This window comes from Carassius gibelio, chromosome A3, assembly GCF_023724105.1.
Source record: "Carassius gibelio isolate Cgi1373 ecotype wild population from Czech Republic chromosome A3, carGib1.2-hapl.c, whole genome shotgun sequence".
NCBI lineage: Eukaryota > Metazoa > Chordata > Actinopteri > Cypriniformes > Cyprinidae > Carassius > Carassius gibelio.
The window spans coordinates 10,778,669-10,800,222 of NC_068373.1; the positions used below are offsets into that span (position 1 = coordinate 10,778,669).

At 37.6% G+C, this 21,554-nt stretch overlaps 1 protein-coding gene across 2 annotated transcripts in view; it reads left to right on the top strand.

The window, feature by feature from the left end:
- Positions 1–20,285, top strand: part of LOC127946472 (insulin-like growth factor 2 mRNA-binding protein 1) — a 39,073-nt gene extending 18,788 nt beyond the window's left edge. The window contains exons 3-15 of one of the 2 annotated variants that reach the window (XM_052543077.1): positions 8,361–8,409; positions 9,950–10,001; positions 10,207–10,270; positions 10,892–11,182; positions 11,326–11,460; positions 11,802–11,924; positions 12,027–12,162; positions 12,285–12,401; positions 12,590–12,706; positions 13,087–13,161; positions 13,264–13,395; positions 13,929–14,042; positions 14,185–20,285. In XM_052543077.1, coding sequence (XP_052399037.1) covers positions 8,361–8,409; positions 9,950–10,001; positions 10,207–10,270; positions 10,892–11,182; positions 11,326–11,460; positions 11,802–11,924; positions 12,027–12,162; positions 12,285–12,401; positions 12,590–12,706; positions 13,087–13,161; positions 13,264–13,395; positions 13,929–14,042; positions 14,185–14,331 — 1,552 coding nt within the window. In that variant the 3' untranslated portion in view covers positions 14,332–20,285. Of the gene's footprint in view, positions 1–8,360; positions 8,410–9,949; positions 10,002–10,206; positions 10,271–10,891; positions 11,183–11,325; positions 11,461–11,801; positions 11,925–12,026; positions 12,163–12,278; positions 12,402–12,589; positions 12,707–13,086; positions 13,162–13,263; positions 13,396–13,928; positions 14,043–14,184 lie in introns of both variants that reach the window. The other variant, XM_052543072.1, reaches the window with a different exon arrangement.
- The last annotated feature ends 1,269 nt before the right edge of the window (positions 20,286–21,554 follow it).

Consider the following 21,554-nt stretch of genomic DNA (forward strand, 5'->3'; position numbering starts at 1 on the left):
ATTTAGTAAAAAAAAAAAAAAAACAATACATTGCAGGCAAAAAACGTAATACAAACAAATATGTAAGAACTTTATAAAACATGTCACATTTACTTTTTTGTTTGATTTCATTTGAGAAGCTTAAGTTTCAATCTAAACTTTACAAATTATTATACTGTGTATCTGTTCATCTCTCTCTCTCCCTCTCTCTCTCTCTCTCTCTCAAATTAGTGTGTTGTAACTTTAAGTGAAGAATTACATAATCTTATGATGTAGCTTGTAATGAAAGCAGTTACTTATTGTTGTCTTTCTCACTTCATCCATCTTTTGGAGTTTATTGGTTCATTAATATTCGCATAATTTTGATTTATTTTAAGATATCTAATTGTAAAACATCTGGCTCACATCCTTGCAGCTGTTTAGAAGATTTGGCTTACTCAAATCTTTGTGTTTGTCTAATCCATTTTAGAAAGACACTTTCAGTCACTGGTCACTTTTGCATGGACTATGAAATATTTACTCTGATTTTTCTGCCAGTAGCATAAAAAATTTACTGTCACTGCTCTATAGCAGTCTATGAGAACAATTTGTCTCTTCTGTTACATTTGAATGCTTGAATGTCAAGAGATACATTTCTACTTACACACACACACACACACGTATATGTGTGTGTGTGTTCATGAAATAATCTGTTTATAATTATGCATTTGTAGTTGAATGCATTATTGCACTTTTTCCTGCTCACAATTTCATGATTTTAAAGACTAAAAAAGTTTCAGACCGCTTTTTGTTTTTAATTTTTAAGCAGTTACTTAATTCAGGACTTGAACATTTCAAATGAAAACACAAAAACGATCAGTAACTCGAGTCCCAGATTGGACGGTTTAATACAGATATTGTCCACTCCTGTCATGCTATTGGTCAATACCAGTGTTCAACGGCAAGAGGCACCTCTTAGAGGCGGGAGATTTATTTTTATTGGTTTCATTGTTATACGACTGTATTGCTGGGGCCGGCAGTAAGCAATATATTGCCCCTCGCTCTCTTCTTCTGGTATGTTACGGGTTGCATCAGCATGTGATGATTGCGAAGCTTGGGGAGTGACCTTTCACCTCTCAGAGGAATAGGGCAAGGGGAAAAAAAGTGGAGCGGCGAGGGGGAGGGAAGGCCTATCAGGTATTGCAGAGCAGAAAGCTCCACAGGGAGGAGTGTAGAAAGAGGGAACGTGAAACGGAGAATGAGAAAAAGCAGGAAAAGGGGGGGATGGGACGTCTGTTATTTCTGGTGAAGTCGTCTCTCCATTGCTGCTACTCTGTAGACCACTTTGATTTATGGCTTAACCCTTGCTGTTCCATTCAGCGACTGGTCCCCTCGGGCGAGAGGGTATCTCCAGTGCCACCCTGCATCTATAGCTTTCTGCAAACTGAGCTCCTTAATGTCATCACGAGGATGTTTTCATTGACTTGAGGAACCTCCACGTCCATCTAGACCTTAAGTAGCTTACAACGTCCCTCCGTGGACTTGCTGTTACGCAAAGAGCGGGAAAGGGAGGTGTGTGGCACTTAGGATCCGCCCCTTCCCCTCACACACTTACTTACCCGCCATTTTCAGCGTTGGCTGCAGAGGCCTTGCAGTAATGAAGCTCCGCTGGCAGTTTACTGACTGAAGTTCTGTTGCGTGTCTTCGTCTGTCACAGTGCCTCATGTCGAAAAGGTGCTTTAGCTTTGCATCATTTCAGTTTGGACTGTATATATACACGTCTATACATGACTGATTGAGTGGTATTGAATAGTATCTTGTGTTTTTGGGAGACTGATTAGATTTGGATTTTTAAATGTGATTTTATTTATTTTTTACAAAAATGATATTTTATAAAATAAGAGCTGCTTGTTGAAAGTAAAAAAAAAAAAAAAAAAAAAGAAAGTAACTAAAAAAAAAGCGTTTAATCTCAGTTTACTTAGAATTGTTAAATTTTACTTTATCATATATGTTACTCTATTTGACATTATTTTAATTAGCCTAGCAAAAATGACACAGTTTTTTTTTTCTTCATCAGGTGCAATGTCTAGCAAACTCTTCTTGGAGTGAAATATTTCTGCAAAGCTTTGCGGTGCGGAGTAGCCTAATCACGGTCTGCTTCCCTTTTTACTAGTTGATTTTTATTAAAGAAATATTATATCTTTGGATGTATTTTCCTGCATTTTTGTATTTGAGTATTTTGTAAAAGAGTATGTATTTTAAAAGAAACGCTTTGAAAATATTTAAAACAATAAAAGTGTGGTTTATTTAATTTCTTTGATTTCTTTCAGGAACGTTTAACATACAAAAAAAATAGCTAGGAAAATTTCAAATCGGTGCAGTGTGATTATGTGGACCAAGCTGGCTGTTTAGAAAATAAATGTATTTTTTTTTACTTAGTAGTAGTGTTATAATAAATAGTTTTTTTAGATCAAAATACAGGCTTCACGAGTCCTTTGGATTTTTGCTATTATATATTTAATAAAGTTCTTTTGGAGAAATTTAGACAATAAATTCTTCAAATTGCCACACTGGTTGAACTGACTCTATTACCTGCGTGAACGAATGCATGATGAGTTACGCGTGCTTCATTTGGAGGACTTGCAGCCTCTCATAAATGTTTTAGAAATAATCCGGGATGCAGTTTAATTTCAGATCCCTCTGATGTTCACATGCAGTTGAAATATGGGTTGATTATTTGCTACTTAATTAGCAATGTATGTTGCATGTGTATTATCCTATTGTTATGTAGCTCCAAAAACATTGGTGACTTAAATTTCATTTGATATTTTTTCTTGTAATTCAGGTATCTGTTATCAGTTACACTCCAGCCCATCATAGAAATAAAGACATAAAGCAGTGAATATATATGTGTGTGAGATGCATGAATACAAGTGAATAGTCTTTATCTTGCCGGCATATTCTCTCTCTTTCTGTTCATCTGCCCTTCCCCCGTTTCTAAATCAACTTCACCTCTGATTGGCTGAGGTGGAAATGGCAAGACAGGAAGTTGCACGATGAGGGTTGCGACTTCTAAGGGGTGATTTTTGACTTCCTGTGTACACCGTTTCCTGTTGGACCTCTCACATGGTGGGCCTTGAATGGTTAATGAGAGTTAGATCACTACATTATAAAGTCCTGTAATTTAATGCCACTGCGCCATCAGACACTGAGCTAAATGTAAGTTAACGTAAACTTCAAATCACATTAACCTCCTCTGACTAGTGTATGTCAAAATATTGTAGCTCCCTGTATTTCTCCTGCTCTTTTCTCCAACAAGTGTTACTCTGTAAACAATAAATAAAGGTGTCTAAAGCTTTTAAGATGATTGCACGCTAAAGCTTTTTTAATACAGTGTATCTGTTGAGACTAAACGGAGAGCGATGCTTGTTTATTATCCTCGACAACACTTATTTGTCTTCCAGATTTGGGTCTTTTCTATGATTTCCTTTGTTCTCCTCAGACGTGGTTGGGTGGATTTGAGCATGTTTCGTATGTTGCCTCGCACCTGTGTAGTGCTGATGGTGTAGGAGTCTGTCTATCTGGTGAACGTCAGTGTGACACATTTGTTCCCTGCACTGTGGGGTTGTTTGTTGAAATGTTTAGATTGTGAGTCTGTCTCGCATGAGCATGGGAGTAGCAGTTTTGCTTATCGTTTGAGAATTTTCATAATCCTTTTGAAGGAGTTTTAGATACCACGGCCAGTTCTGTTCAAATTAAATGTTAATTAATACTATCATACAAGACAAACTAGAAAACTAGAGCATGTAAGGGATATAGGCAGCATGCAATGTACATACTAGTGTGTTAGAGTTTGTGTTTTTGATATGGCAGTGTTAATATAATATGTGAATAAAAGAGCTGATCTGATTAAGAGAGCTCTGTTGATTCCTTCAAGCCCATCATGCATCTGGATGTGCTGGAGGTCTCGCTGATATTTAGCAAAGGTTCTGGTGGTGCACCTGCTTTGTGTGTGTGTGTGTGTTTGTGGATTTACTTGGCTATAGCTATTTTCTATAACTAATTATAGAGTTGCCTAAAAAAAAGACTGTAACCCATTTTTACTTATTAGTAGTTAAATGAACTATGTGCATATATAAAATATAAACAAATTATATAGCTTAATATTTACAAATTAAAATTGACATTAAAATCTAATACAAATATGAAATGCTGATTTGTATACATACAATATTTGTTCAAAAGTGTGTATGTTTTTGGAAAAAGTTGCTTGTGCTTGATAAGGCTGCATTTATTTTCTAATAAAAAAAATTTAATAAAATCAAACGTTGATATTGTGAAACATTATTGCAATTTAAAATAGCTATTTCTTTTAGAGATATTTTAAAATGTAATTCCTTTGTTAGCATAGTTGTTTTCAGAAGTCAGAAAGTCACTCAAGTCTGCAGTGTAAAAAATATAAGTAATAATAATTAGCTGTGGTTGCCAGAATAATTCTGTAAAAATACAATAAAGGGGGACATTTAAAAAAAAAATGTAAACACATTTACAAAACGCACATTTTACAGTATGAAACTGTTATTTACAATAAACAGAAGCTAAATGTGCATATCAGATAACAAAAACAAAAAGAAAACAAATTATTTAAACAAAATACTTTCAAATGTGAAAGTATCACACAGGGAAATCTGGGAATATCCGTTTACATTCTTTCACTGCAAATCAAATTAAATTTGATTTGCCTGTTTTACTTCTAAAATCTGTAATTTAGCAGTATTTTACTGTAATTATTTTTTTTTACATGAAATGTCCAGTTAGATCTTTTACATTTTTCCCTGTGTATGTAGTATAACCTATCAACACATTTTTGTTTCCCATAGTATTTTAACAATATTTTACATATAAAATTACATTGTTTTTTTACAGTGCATGATCCTTCAGAAACCATTTTAATATGCTAATTGGCTGCTCTTAATGCTCTTTATTATTTTTGTGGAAACTGTGATTTAATGCATCCTTGCTGAATAAAAGTACTAATTAAAAAAAAAACAATTCTCACTGATCCCAGTGGTTTGATATGTCAGTATGCCCTCTTTTAAACCGCAAAGTGTATGTGTTTGTGTTTAAGTACGACTGCATGATGCATGTGTGGAGGAACTGAATGTGCTTAACTGTGTCGAGACAAGGGTATTTTGGGGGGGCTCATGTGATGCTATGTGTGTGGAGCAGGGTTTTGCAAGACGCTCAAGCTAGTTTGTTTCTCTTTACTAAAAGAATGATCTTTTTGGATTATTTAATGATTATAATTTATATATATTTTTATCATTATTATTATTTTATCAAAAGCACATTTCAAACTCCTGTTATAGTCTGTGGAAAATCTTATCTCAGGGCATATTGTCATATCTTTACTGTTTGTTAGTTTTTTTTCACATTAACTAGTTCAAGATAGGGGTAAACTTCAGTAATGTGCTGCTGAGCCGTATTGCTCCTGTAGGACAATACCACATACCAATCCTCAACATACACACACCCTCCCCCTAATGCTATTTGCTTGCCTACACAGTCCTCACCTTTGACCCTTGTAGGGGGTGAATCCTTTTTTTGTTTTTCACTCTCTTCTGTTCATGTTATTTGGTCTTTTTATGAGCATTTTTATTGTCTTTTAGTGCTGCGTGATTGAACTTGCTGTGATTCAGCATGTGTTGAGATTCCCATTTTAACTAAAGCCAAATCTAAACATAGATTTTATTTGCCACACCAATAAAATCCAGTGAAACCCCATGCAACTCTTTCTGGAGACCGTGAGCATGTCAACAGATTTGGTTCTGTGATTGGTATCCCATCATACACTGCTATGGCTGGACGTAAGGCCTGCTGCACATCAGGTAAATTGAGTAATGCAAAGTTAAAGCTCGTTTTCATCTCCCCCCAAAATAGAGACCAAAACCGATGTCAGTCCTCCTCACCTCTTTCATCGGAATCTTTAATTTCCACGCCGTTGACCAATCAGAGTGGCCAGAGACTTGGTGGGACGTGACATGAGGGGTTTAAACTGGTTCAAAGGTGCCAAACAAGAAGGGTTGTTTTTTTAGCATTGGGGGTTGGGCTGAAAAACTCTGTTGCGGCTGAATGTGGGTGGGACGTGGAAGCGTCAGCTTGGGGGATGGGTTTGGGAACGAGGTGATTGATCAGCGGGAGAGCGAACAGATTGGTGGTCTCACCCATCGTGTTTATGTGGCCTTTGCCTTTTGTTAACATGTGTAGTACCTTTTGGTGCTTCCCTGGTCTTAACTTAATTAAAACATGCATGAAGTCATGTTGCTTTTCTCCTGATTTGTGCATAATCTTGGAAGCCAATGAAAAAGAAAGTATGTACTCTGATAAGTGCATCAAGGCCTCCAAATCTGCATGGCCATTTTCAGTATTGGACCATGTATGATTTCAATTGGTTTCATTTGGCCTAAACATGCTCCCATTGCTGATCTTCGTGGCGTGAAACACCCTTGCAGGATTCTTTGTTCTCTGATTGGCTGTTTTGCCCGCCATTTGCATGAAGAGAGGTTGAAAGCAGGCAAAAGGCGCCATTTTCTCAGCTTGTCAACTGGTGGGCGTCAACCTTCCCGAGTTCAGAGGTCTTTAGGGTTTCAGCTCTCAGTCACAGGAAGAGGGTTGCCCCTCCCACATGACCCCTGGCACCCATTTTCCTTCTTGATCCTAAACATATGCATTGCATCAGAAGTTTGCTGCTACGCCCTCTAGAGGTTCCAGAGGGCTACAGCTTTGTGTAGTTTATCAGGTCTCCTTATGTTAATGGTGATGGAGCAATGTCATGCTGCACTCCTCTATTGAACTTTATAGTTGATCCACTCATTTTTCCTTTGTTCCCCAAACCTTGCATTGCTTGGACATTGCTTTAGTTACTTGCATTTCTTTCATTTTCTCCCTCTCTCTTTTACGGGCGATGAGTTTTGGATGCTTCCGGGGCAGCTGGCATTAAACTACATCAGTGTTTAGTTTCAATATACCCATTCAGTCTCCTCTCTCTCTCTCTCTCTCTCTCTCTCTTCCTCCTCTGCCCATTCCACCTCGCTTCCATGAACGACGAGCAGGACGGATGCGCCCAGGCATCTTCACACACACAGTTTAATATACCTATAAATAATACTTTCTAGATCATTTTTAGATATTTTGTCTAACCTCACAGATCCTGTCCTCGATTTTGCATTGATACATGCTGCTAATTTATGAACATAAATCATGTCATATTAGAATTATCTGAATTATTATACAATCATTCTTCTTATGGTTTTAAGGTCCAGTCCAAGTTCTGGATTGATCCACATCTAATGATTATGTTTCCATTTATACTTTTATCTTAAATGACTTGGATTGCATTATCAGTTTTATTTTGAAATGTCATTAAAAAGAAACCATGAATGTGTTAAACGCAAGGACTTTAATACCATTCTTTTGTTATGAGCACACTTTTTTAATTTCTCAGTTACAATTAATCTAATTTAGTTTTTAGTAATATTTTTGTCATTTTTATTTTAGATTAGTAATTGAGTTTTGTAATGAGCTGTGTGGTGCAACTCTCCTTTTTTTTATTATTATTATTTAAAAAATGGAAATAAAGAAAAATTTACTTTGGAAAAAAAACATTTAGGAAATTATGATAAAGAGGTTTCAGTGTGTGTTGAGATTCCTGTTTTACCATTTACAATTTAAGGAAAACATGTTATTACACCAGCCTGAAACTTTTCTTGAAAATTGCATTAAAAGTTTTTTTCTTTTTCTTTAATTTGAAATCGAGATGAATGCAAATTATAAAAACTTGACATGTTTTAAACTAGACATTAAAATATGTTTTGAATGCTGTCGATAGCCTGTTGATCAGTACAAAAACTTTTAACTTTACATTTAAACTTGCAGTGTTAACATTTTCCTCAAAAAATTGATCCATATCTGTTTGTTTGATTTATATCTGTTCGTTCTTATGACATGTGAAAGGATGACATTTTTTTATATCAGAGTTAAAATGAAGTACCACAGATGCAAGTTACCATTCATGTGGATTTATCCCTGTTCTGACTTTGACTTTCACCTTTCCATGCATCTCTTTCCACATCATTTATATAAAGACGAGACCAGGACCTTTCTGAACACTAGCTGTCTGCGTAAATCAGCGTTTGGATGATGTTAGGTGTCATTAGTGTAATTAGGTTTTGTGTGATAGTGGGTGTAAACTTGAGCAGTTTTTGTTGAAGATGTCTGCAGCTGTAACTGCTACTCTCATTAGTTTTGTATTGGACATATTGACTGCTCTTGTTTCATGAAGCAAAGTTGACGAGGAAGCCTTTTTTAAACCTCATTTCTCTGTTTTGTTTCTCCCTCTACAGGACCAGGAAACTCCAGATCAGAAACATTCCACCAAACCTACAGTGGGAGGTGAGTCTGGGTGTGACTTCTTCAGACTTTTTCACTTTCTCTCAATCAACACAATGATGCTCATCACCCAAGCATTCTGCCGGAGTGCCAAGGTTGCTCTTAAGGTTGTTGTTGTTTTTTCAGACAGATTTAAGCATAATCTTAATTAATTATTTTTACTTGATGACTCTTCTCCATTCATAGACATTATTTTAAGTATGGCATGGAAAACATTAGGAAATTGCTAAAATGTTACAATGGTTGGACAAAGAGATAATCTTAACGAAAAACAAAATAGTGCCACTAAAATACTACAGTTTTGCTCATCTTCTGAATATTTGAGCTACATGTAAGATCTCTTTGCATATTTGGTGGGTAGAGAAGTTTTTTAACATCATCAAAATTACTTTTGAAAATCAGTATTAATTACAAACTAATTACGATTTAATAAAAATTCTATTTTAAAATGTAAAAAAGTATTTTTCAATCTCTTCAAAAAATATTATTTTATTTATGTTTTATTTGAAATATTCTTAAAATGTACATTATCATGTGCTGGATGGGATGCTTGGACGGATCTGTTTCAGTGCCACTATGTTGCTAAAAAGTTTATACTTAAAAAAAAAAAAAACAACAACAAAAAGATTTAAACAATACATTTGAAAATCAATCAATCCTTTTTAAAGTCTTTTCCAAAAAGAAACCTGACAAAAAGCAGAATTTTTTTTAAATGCATATTATATTTGTGTAAATTTCTGCAACACGTCTGTTTAATCTGACTCAGAGTAACAAAGTTGGAGCTTTCCCTACATGTTCTGGCAGGGGCAGTGCCTTGTGTTGATTTAAACTCCAAGTTTTATCCATGTCATTCAGGTTAGGTGATCTGTGTGTGATTATGAGATTACAGTGTCTGGGTGTGTGTGTGTGTGTGCGGGCGTGGCACAGTGTGTGTTTTCTCTGATGGTTGTTGTACTGGCTGATGTTGTTCTGGCGGGGCGGGGTCTCTCTTGGCTCGTCTCCAGCAGGCCCCACTTCTGCCCGCCACTTGTGCCAACATCAACCACAAGGAGGCGACCCCTTGGTGGCGAAAACCAGTCTGATGCCAACCAGGTTTTAATGGGTGAAACCTGTGGTTCAGTTTGACAGATGTACATTTTGTATGGGAAAAATTAAGCTTACTTTCATTCACAAGATACACACCTGGTTTGGGAGAAGTTTAAATCTGAGTTTGTAACTTTTTTTATTTTATTTTTTACAATACTTAAACTTCCTATCTTAATTCTTGACAAAAGATTAGAAAGTTCCGAAGTCCTAAGTGAAATTAGCATGGTTTCCAAACCAATAAGACCGGATTCTTAGTCAGTAATACAGAATGACATTGTTTAAACTAATTTTTGAAGAGAGCATCCTGGGTAACTTCATTAAATGAACTATACGCTCATGGCCCTTAATTTATAACTCTTGTGTGAAACTAATTCAGTCGGCAGGTGCATTGTTGGCTGCTACAATTTTAAGCAAAGTCACCATCTTCTCTTCTTTCGCTCTCTTTTATCGATTGCAGGTTCTTGATAGTATGCTTGCCCAGTATGGAACTGTTGAGAACTGTGAACAAGGTAAATAGTTTTTAGTGCAATTTATGTTATGAATTATGTAATACTAATGAAATAATACAGCAATTTGTATTACTTATGTCCAAAATCTATGTTTAGAAATCATACTGAATACCTGGAGATGTTGCCAGTGCTTTAACGGCATTAGCAGAGATTCAGAAGTTGTAGTTATTTACACTCTTTCTCTGCTCTTATTTTTTTCCCGTAGTGAATACAGACAGTGAGACTGCAGTTGTGAACGTCACGTATGGGACACGGGAGCAGGCTCGACAGTGAGTGAACCTTTCCCTGAAACCTTCAGTTTAAAGCTGAAGTGACGTTTGGTGACTGGTGGAAAAATACTGACTTTTGTCAAATAGTTTTCCCTTGTCTGCCATTGTTCGGCCAAACAGCTACTCTCCTTAAACCCACACGTCGCTTTGTTGGGTTGGTCTGGTTTCTCAATGTTTTAAAAATGCCACTGTGGTGTATACAATTTTTTGGTAAAAAAAATAAATATACAAAAGGCTGTCTGTGCATAATAAGGTGTGTTAAAAATAACGTATTTTAACCTAAGAATTGCACATTTCAGCTTTAAAATCACTTGTCTTTCTGTCAAAGTAGCATGCGTCCTCTCATTACGCTTTTTCCTTGTTTGCGGCTGACACCTGCTGGTGATTCAGCTGCTTTGCAAGCTTTATTCAGGTTAGCTAAATATATATATATATCTGTGAGTCTGGATTCTTCATTGGATTTAATTGTAATGTAACCATTAAATCAAACCACTTCTGTTGAACTGTGACATCCGTATGGTTTAAGCCTTGTAGAGCAGTCAGCATTCATCCACACCATCCCAAGATCCTGTTAAACCCTCTTGCATTCATGCATATCTTTCATGCTTTTCGTCTAAAAAGGGCAATCCAGAAGCTCAACGGATACCAGTTTGATAACCACGCCCTGCGTGTTTCATACATCCCCGACGAAAACTCCGATGTCGACTCGCAGCGAGGCCCAGACAACGGCCGTCGTGCCGGGTACGGTCCACGAGGACATTCCCGCCAGATGTCTCCTGGTTCTGGGATCCCCAGCAAACACCAGCACACTGACATCCCGCTCAGGCTGCTGGTGCCCACGCAGTACGTAGGGGCCATTATCGGCAAGGAGGGCGCCACCATCCGTAACATCACCAAGCAAACTCAGAGCAAGTGAGTGATTCAAATTATTAATTGTATTTATTTTTTTTGACTGATTGTTTGGATTTTCCTGGTGCCTTTTGTATATTTTACACTGTTTGTTGCATAACCTTTTACGATGCCGCCCTGTTTTCTCTTCTCCTCTCATCCCTCAGGATCGATGTGCATCGTAAAGAGAATGCAGGTGCCGCTGAAAAGCCCATAAGTATCCATTCAACCCCAGAGGGCTGTTCAGCTGCCTGCCGCATGATCCTGGAAATCATGATCCAGGAGGCCAAGGACACCAAAACGTGAGTGGCAACGACTTACACTAATAGTTTTTTTTTCTTCAAAATATAGAAGAAATAATGTCCACTGCATATAAATACATATCTACCTTGATCACAGGGATACATGGAAAACCGTTATTTTTATTTTTAATATTATTTCACAATATCAGGTCAAGTCAGCTTTATTTATATAGCGCTTTATACAATACTGGTTGTGTCAAAGCATGTGCTGATAATGCAAGAAGACAACTGAACCCAAACTTTCGATTACATTTCTTTCAACCTTCAGTTCATTGAGAGGTCATGATTGGGTCATGTCTGTCCTCAGATCAGTATTAACAGATATTGTTCACTTCTGGTAGTGCCGATGAGGTGCCTCTGAAGGTTCTTGCTCACAACAACTTTGTTGGCCGTTTGATCGGCAAAGAGGGACGCAACCTGAAGAAAGTGGAGCAAGACACTGATACCAAGATCACAATTTCACCGTAAGAAAAGAAAAGACACAAACACAAAACGAAACCAGATGCATCGTTTTCTAGAGTGTTCTTAACATGATTTTGTTTTTTCTGACTTGTCTCTTGATGCAGACTGCAGGATCTGACTCTTTATAACCCAGAGAGGACGATCACGGTGAAGGGCTCGATCGAAGCGTGCTGCCTGGCAGAACAGGAAATCATGAAGAAAGTGCGGGAGGCGTATGACAATGACGTCGCTGCCATGAATGTGAGTTTGTGGAAGAGAGAAAAATGTGTAGGAACACAAAAATAGAGAATGCTTTGTTGGGGCCAATAAACATGAGTTTTAATCCTAATCTGAATATCTATTCCGGCTTCATCCAGCAACAGACTCACCTGATCCCTGGACTAAACCTGGGAGCGATCGGCCTCTTCCCGCCTTCCTCTGCCATGCCGCCTCCTGCCCTCGGAAACTCTGTGCCCGGTCCCCCTTATGGCCCTATGGGGGTATGATTAACTTTGTCACTATTCATAATTGTAAAAAAATCATAGATATTGATGTCACATATACTAGACCTCTGTGGCATCTTTACATTATTATGGTCCGTTATCGCAATTCTCTTTTGTGGCATTCACCGTATAGTGTGGTGGGACGCTCTAAGCAGTCATTCATTTTTTTGTGTGTCTCCCCACAGGCCTCTGAACAGGAGACCGTCCACGTGTACATCCCAGCTCAAGCCGTAGGAGCCCTTATTGGCAAGAAAGGACAGCATATCAAGCAGCTGAGCCGTTTTGCTGGAGCTTCTATTAAGGTAACCTTTATAAAAATGCATCGTGGGTAATCTGTTTGGTTTCCAACACTTAAAAAAAAAAAAAAAAAAGAGTATTTACTTTTAAAAGAGAGAGTTCACCCAAAAATGGAAATTCTTTTATTTACTTATCGTTCATTGTCTTTCCAAACCTGTTGCAATGTTTTCGTTTGGTAAACAAATAATGAAAATCAATCTTACAGGTTTAGAACAACATGAACTTTTTCTCCTTTGGGTGGTATTACTGTTAAAATAATGATTACACAGGTAATCTCAAAGCTAATATTGTGTTGACATGTCAGGTAAAATATTAAGGTTCATGCTCTCTTTTTTCTGAAGTTCATAGTTGTGTCAAGATGACTCTCCCATGCATTTTTCCTTAGATTGCACCAGCAGAGGCTCCGGACTCAAAAATGCGCATGGTCATTGTTACAGGACCACCTGAGGCCCAGTTCAAGGTTTGCTTGAATGCATGCTTTGCAAACTCATTTCAGAAAATATTTGAGAGGAATATGCTGTCAGGAAGACCCAAGTCATTTAAGAAACCCTGTGTGCTTTAGGCTCAGGGCAGAATATACGGTAAGCTGAAGGAGGAGAACTTCTTTGGCCCCAAAGAGGAAGTGAAACTGGAGACACACATCAAAGTAGCAGCTGCGGCAGCAGGAAGGGTCATCGGAAAAGGCGGGAAAACCGTAAGTGGCACATCATTAACATATGGCTGAAATATATTCGATGACTTAAAGAAAAAGTGTGTTTTAAGTTACTTTGTTTAAATGTTAAAGAGATTATTACAGAGACACTTATTAGGTGTGCTTTATATATATCAGTGACAGTATGGGTATCAGCCATAATTATGTATTATGGCTTTAAATCATTTTTAGTTATTTGATGTACTATGCCAGGCCAATTGAGATATTAATACACATTTTATGATGTTATTTGTTTTCATATTATTGGAAGTAGCAAATAGTACACTTTATTTACCAAGCTCAATATGCGTTACCTTTTCTAGTCATCTGTTAAATGTTTTAATTGCTGATTACTAAACTAAAACCATAAAAAAGTGTTACTTACATTAAAATAAGCATTAGCTGAAAATATGTATGTGTACTGTATATATGAGTGTGTGTATGCATGTATGATAACTTGATGAATGATGAATGGAATGTGCTGATCAGGACTATGCTGCTGATTGAATTGATCTGTATTAAACGACCCATCACAGGTGAATGAACTGCAGAACCTCACCGCTGCAGAAGTAGTGGTTCCCCGAGAGCAGACCCCTGATGAACACGACCAGGTCATCGTCAAAATCATCGGCCACTTTTACGCAAGTCAGGTCAGTCGCACAAATGTACTTCGCTTAGTAAGGAGTGGACACTTAAAGAGTTTGGTTGAGGTTTCATTTGGCTAAAACATTCAAATAAACTGGCAGCGCAAACAATGATAAAATAGTGTATTTATTTTTGTCTCCTCTTTAGTTGGCACAGAGGAAGATCAGGGACATTTTGACACAAGTCAAGCAGCAGCAGAAAGGAGGTACAGGAGGTTCGCAGGGGTCCCATCCGCAGGGCATGTCTGAGCCGGGGACCCCTCAGGAACTGGCACAAGAACCCAGGAGGAAGTGAGATGCCGGGGCCGCTACCCAGGCAGACGGACAGACAAATGGGAGGACAAACGAGCGGACTGACTGAGAGAGAGAGAGAGTGACACACAGACCCAGCGGTAGACAGGGACAAATGAGCAGCAAAACGAGAGTGTATTAAAAAGACAAAAAAAAAGATGCCTGTGAGAGGGCGAGGAAGCAAGTTTAGTGAAAATGAACAAGAAAAAAAAAAAAAGTGATTTTTTTTTTTTTTTTTTAAAGAGAGATAACTAGTAAACAGAGACCAGATGCCAGGCCAGGTGGAGTGACTGAGGATGCTGAGGAGGTCTGTCAAAACGGAGCGCCCTCTGGTGAGAGCTTTTTACATAGGGAATAGGGTGTAATGAAGGTCACTCAAAAGTGTGTATTCATAAAGGATTCGAGCTTCATGGGACTCTCAGCCATCAGCAGTCACTTCAAAAAAATTTCCTTTTTTTTTTTTTTTTTTTTTGAAGATAGAGATATATGTATAGAAATGTTTATTCAGAGGTATTATTAATGAAATGCAGTGAGGTAGAGTCGGGAAAGAGAGAGCAGAGAATCCATCAAAATGTATGGTGGGGGCGGGGTCACTAATCAAGTGACTTCTCAGAGACGAGGGGAGGGGCCACAGTTGTTAACACTGCTCATGAAGTCCCCCGCGCTGAACTGCTGGGGGTGACGAGATGAAAAAAAAAGAAACAAATGAGGTTGTAAATATAATCTTCATGACTAATGCTGCACGTTTAACCATCGACAATCGGGTCCCTGGTTTAAGAGGGTTGCAGGGGTTTTCCTTCAGCTTCCCTTTTAGGCTGCGTGCCGTTTGTCCGGCGGGACGTGCGGCGAGAGTTCAGTAAGTGTGTGGGCTAAAGGTGACCTCTGCAGTTGTATTGCAGTGGCTCAGCTTTGATGTGCGGAGACCCATCAGTTCTGTCCTAAACCACGCCGCCGATGATGGATCGCTGCAGCGCTGCTCACACCCAAACGGCATATTTTATATATATTATATATATATGATATGTGAGTTAACCTGGCCCCTCATTGCATTAGAGCAGGCAGACACTGGAAAGGAATACATTGTTCTGTGTTTTCCTGGGAATAAATATGCAGAGACAGAATCAAGTACGCCAGGTTTGAAGTGACAGGGAACAAGTCTGCATTTAGGTCAAAGGTCAAGAACAGCTGAACACAAAATGGTTTCTGTGCTCTCTCTCTCCCCCACTTTGTTTGACATTTGCCGTTGAGGTTGCCAGAGTCCTGGCCTTGCTCACTGATCCTAGAACAGATTAGATAAAATGAAATTAAGATTAAAAAAAAAACTACCTCAGGGTATTGTTACCTCAGTATTCCTAATTTCTTCTTTCCTTTTTTTTTTTTTTTTTGGCTTGCTTGCTGGTGTTTTTATATAAAAGCTGATAGTCTTGAATATTTTATTTTTTTAAGGAAGAAGTATTTGACTTTTTCTTTTTGGGTATGAGTGTATGCGTGAGTGTAATTGAGGGTGTTTTTCCTCACCTGAGCTCAGAAGGACTCCCAGGAAAAATTCTGAATTGTTTAGGTGGTCTCTCTCACCTGGGGTCCTTGAAGAGTCGCACTTGAAATCACTGTTCAATGGGACGTAGGACGGGTCATACCATCTCTGACAGGAGCATAATGAACGTTGCCATACCACGGGATTTTAAATCTGACGCATATGCGTTTGTTTGTCATACAAGCTGATCGTAGAAATCTAAAAATGGCTTCTTTTTCTAACTTGTGCCATTTATTTTTGCACCTGTGGTGTGATGTTAATCATTCTGCACTGATGGATTTTGACATCATTGGATGACTTGCTTGAAAGGGCTCGACTTACTCGCCATGCTTGAAAAAAAAAAAGAAAGCATGATGACAATCTACAGCCCCAAGACACTGAATGTGAACCATTCGACATCTCTCTCTCCTGTATTTTTTTTTTTTTTTTGGGATTGAGTCTCGTCCTTCCCCATTGTCCTTGAGCAAGTGTGCGCGAGTGTGTTTTCTAAATGAGTTAAAGTGTTAAATCTTTATGTTGGGGAAGTGGTTTGGGTGTTTTAAAAAGGCAGGAACATAAAAAAACACTCAATTAAAAAAAAAAAAACTGACTGAGAACATAAAAGGTACCTTTGCAAAAACGGAAGCCAAAAAATATTAAGTAAATTCAAAAAACAACATTCACATCTCTCGAATTGAAACCTGTAAATAATTTGTTTAACGGAACAATCGGATTAAAAAGCTTTTTGTATTATAATTATTTTTTTTTTAAATAAAATACTAATTGGATAAAGGATGGAAAGACTTTTAAGCGTTAAAGATGGATGGACACTGCCAGACCACATCCTTTTCGGGTTTCATTCAGACAAAGGGTTTGCTAGCATGTTCATGTGCTTTAACCGCTCATGGTCTTTTATTTTGTTTTTGTGTAAGCTTCCCTTTCTCACAATAGATGGCAGTCTTCTGTTTTCTGCTTGAGGACTGAACTGTCAATGACTCCTCTCCATTGAGACACAATACAAACTGCTTTTCAGGCGGGACAGAAGCGTCTGTCCTGTTCCAGCCCGTAGACACACTCAAACACTTCTGCTCTGTTCAGACTGCAGCAGCCTTTTTTTTTGTATTTTGTTTTACTTTTTTTTTTTTTTTTTTTGACAGCAAGCTTTATTTGGACATGACATCTGGTTGCGAACTGTTTCATCAATAAAAGACAAAAAAATATGTGAGCGAGAAATAATAGCATAACAGCAGATCTCCAAGAACTAACATAGTGTTGTGACAAAAAAAAGAAAAATAGTAGATATATTATTGTAATTGCATTTTTTGTTATTTTGTCTCTTTTATTATTAATATTCTTTGGGTGAAAGGTGGAAGAGATGAGAGGGAGATGCCCTGGACCGTTTCAAAGGCCACATTTGTCCCCTTCCTCTTTTCCCCCACATGTTCTTACCTTTCACCCCCTTCCACCACTCGCTGCCTTCATCCGCTCATTCTGGTTTTGTGTTATTATCCGATTCAAAAGAGACTTGGTCGAGCGACCTGTGGTTTCATTTCTGGAGCTGAGCGCCCTCTCTCACGCTGGCCTCGTTTGTGACCGTTTCCTCTGTTCAGTTCAGTCGTCTGATATTAAATTTCTTTTAAGTTTTATTTTTCCTCATTCGTTTTTCAAATTGTCTTCATTTAGTTTGGATTATAGCTAGGTTTCATGATCAGAGTTCTTTATGCACAGACACCTCTTACACTGCTACTAGTTCATTTGAAATACTAACAAATGATTCATTCTTCACGTAATACCTGTGCCAAACTGGGGTTGGTTTTGTTGTTATACTCCAGGAAAAAGGAACTAATTAAGACTGTTCGCAGTCAGGAACGGATGCAGTGCTCATGTAGATACACAGTTCCCTGAGTACTGCGAGTCGGCCTCCCGTTTGGCACTTGGAAGTGTTTTCTTCTCTCCTTTTTTATTTCAAGGTCCTCCACACGTTGTCGGTGGCGAGGGCTTGGACAAACCGTAGAACCGTTTAGCATACTTGAGCTCAGAAAGAGATAGTATGTTGTTTACTTATGCAATTCTGTGACGAGTCAAGCGAATTGCTTTCGCTGGTCGCACGGACTGTTAAGTGTCCACTGGGAAAAGTTGCATTGCAGTGATAGATCACAGGTTGAAGCGCGGCTTAGTTGGGTGTGATCATCATATCGACGTTGCATGCCACTGTTGTATCTCACCGTGCTAGTTTCTGGCCTCTCCTTAAGGAAGACATTTGGGTGCTACAAATGACGAATCAAACCTCACATAACTAGGAACGCTACCTCAAGACTTAGCCATAAGATTGTTTTTATCAAGCAGATGAGAGCGAAAGTGCATGTTACATTTGACTTTTGAGTTTTAATTTATTTTTAGCTCTTCATTTCTGTAGACGTTTTGCGGGGCAAGGTGGCAGGACAGGAAACGGATGTGTTTGGTGATGGTTTGCACGGGAGGAGGACCGTTGAAGAGCCTGTAAAATTCTGTTAGTGCACACAGTTAAGTTAAAGTTACGTTGTGACTTATGGTGCATTCAAGTCATCTCGGAAAGATTTATGGGTTGAATGCACATGATTGCCACCGCAAAGTTGTGGGAAACTCTTTATTGGCCTTCCAAGATGTAGATGAGGTTGTTTCTTCATTGGAACAGATTTGGAGAAATTCAGCATTACATCAGTTACTCACCAATGGATCCAGCTGAACAGCTGATGAAAACATTACAACAATCCACAAGTAATCCACAAGACTCCAGTCCAACAGTTAAGTGAGAAGCTGCGTGTTTGTAAGATTGAACCCATCAAGATGTTTTTTTTAACTTCAAACTGTTGTGAAATGCAAGCCTTTTATCCATAATATTGCTTTACTTTGTGGATTACTTGTTATTGTGATGCTTTTTTTTTAACTCCCATTCTGACGGCACCCATTCACCGCAGAGGTGAGCAATTACTCAATGCTAAATTTTTCCAAATCTGTTCCGATGAAGAAACAAACTCCTCTAAGCCCTAAATTTTCAAGTCGGGGGGCGTCCTTGAGGAAAATATTGCAGGCACAATGGATCGCATGCACAAAATAAAGTAGTATTGTACAATTACGATTACAGCATGCATTTAATAAAAACATTTGCATTCTTTATACATCATATATGGAAGTAAAAAAATCTTTCACACCCATCAAAGTGACTTGAACACACCTGACGTCGTAATTTATAACTTCCCAACTCATAAATACAGACTGAACGCACCATAAGACCAGACTATTATGAAACTAATGGCACAAACGTAACCAGGCCAGCATTCGTAGAGTGACTAACGATACCTCTGTAGATGAAACACACGACTGTGCCTGCTGCGCTATTTCCTCTGTGTCCTTTCCCTTTTCGATGGCACCACACTACCTCCATGCCATGCAGCCTTGACCCCCAAGTACAACCCTCCCCATTTAGAAGCCCTTTTCTCACTGGTCTTGAAACAGTTTCACCTTCTTTCCTTTTCGGTGAAACTGGATTTCAGTCAGCAACAAAATAGAGCTTCTACTAATATTCTGTCCTCCACCTGTAGTCCCATCTTCTCACTTAACGGCCTGAATCAAAAGGCGCGACTCCTGTAACCATGTGTTTTTCATTTCTTTTGTTGATCTACCTCTCAGAATAAATATAAATCGATATAGAATAGATCATAAAACTAAAAAGGACACAAAAAGTTAATTTTGAAAATGTTAAGCTTAATGAATCAATAATAATAATAATAATAATAAATGACTTGAGCAACTGGGTAGCAGCATCTCCGTATACTGTAGTGCATAGGAGTCTTTTACTTCCAAAGATGATTTTTCTTCAGTCGTTTTTGAAATTGTTCTGGATGAATTTGGAAATGGAAATGTGGGAGGGGTAATAAACATGTCAATTCCACTATCCAGTCTCTTTATTTTATAATTTTTTTTTCTCCATTATTATTAAACTGACTTTATTTTTAACTTACAAGTTGTTCATCTTTCTGATTTATAGTTCTGATGGCTTTTTAAATATGGCATAGGATTGTATCTCTTATGTTTGCAATAGAATCCGCTCTCTTTCTCTGTGAACCGCAACATAATAGTATCTTTTCAGGCCGCACAGAGCAGCATGATGTTGAAATCGTTTGCATTTTTATTGTTTCATTTCACCTGTAATGATGCAACAGGAGAGGGAAGGTCTGTTGAATTAAATGGGGCACATTTTGGGAGGATGAGAGAGGAAGGAGACTACCTTTACTGGACTACCTTTATCCCTTCACTCTTCTTCCAGCAGGTGCCACAGACATTATCAGGACTTTCAGCCTCTGCCTGCCTGATTTACTTTGATTCTCATCCACAATTGTTTTGAACTCCTTGTAAAGAATACAGAGCATAGATATGAATGTGACAATAAATGATGAGTAAACCGGTGTCGTCTTGTGTCTGGACTGAATTTGTGTGTTTTTGTTGCATTTGGCTTAGAATTTCATCCTGATTTAAAATGCTTTATATTACAGTGCACCATTTTTAATCTTGACTGCTTGTGTTCTTCAGTGAATTTAATCCTTAGAAATTCAATGTAATTTTAATGCAAATATTGCTATTATTTACATAAATACAGCATGTTTTTTGATATGATCATGAGATTAATGTAAACTAATTTGACCAAGATTTGTTGTGACTAATATATATATCAGTAAATATAAGGTTTTGAGTCTGAAGTGCAGTTACACAACTATATTTTGTAAAAATTGTTTTGTATTTTGGTTTCAAACACTTTAACACAGTGGGACTACAGTGAAAGCAGATTTAAAAGAAAAAGATAGGCATGTGTTCTCAAGATAAGGAGATTTGTATAGGTCACAGAAAGTAATTAATTTTAAATTATCTTCTAAATGAATACATTATGGCAGATTCCCATTATGAGTCTGACAACTATAGGCCTGGTCTCCACATATCATTGAAAGAAAAAAAAATGAGAAAGCATTGAAAACTATACATTTTCTTCAGGTGGAATTTTTATTTTCTAAAAGTTGTGCAGACTTGAGTGTTTTTTTAAGGAGGAAACGAAATTTTGCTCCCCTCCGGTTTAATTGAGGAAGAGGATTCATTAAAAACTTAAAAAAAAAAGGGTTATTACAGAAATCAGGAATGATGAAACCACGACTGATAATAATAAAAAGTATTGTATTTAAGTAATTGTTTGTTTGTTCCAAACTAGCAGTTTACTGTTGCTTCATATTTTAATATTTTTTTTTGCATCTACGCATTTTTTTTTAATCTATTTATTGATTAGTCGTATTAAACGACTGACATACAACTGCTTAACTGTATTATTTAAACTAAATGAGAACGCTTTTGATGTACGCATAAACATTAATGTGCGCATAAAAAGTCTATTTCCTGTATAAGTCTATGTTTAAATAGATAAATATACATTATTAGCCTGTTGAAAACATGAATTAGGTTAAGTAGCCTACAGTGTGTGTATATATATATATATATATATATATATATATATATATATATATATATATATATATATACACACACACACACACACAATGTATGCAATGTTGTGGATATAATTTAAATACACTAATATGTTGTTATTTGGCTGTAAATTCTTGTCTTTTATGTACAGCTACATGTTTAGTTTATAGATCAATGATTGGTTGACATTTGTGACGTAGGCGTCA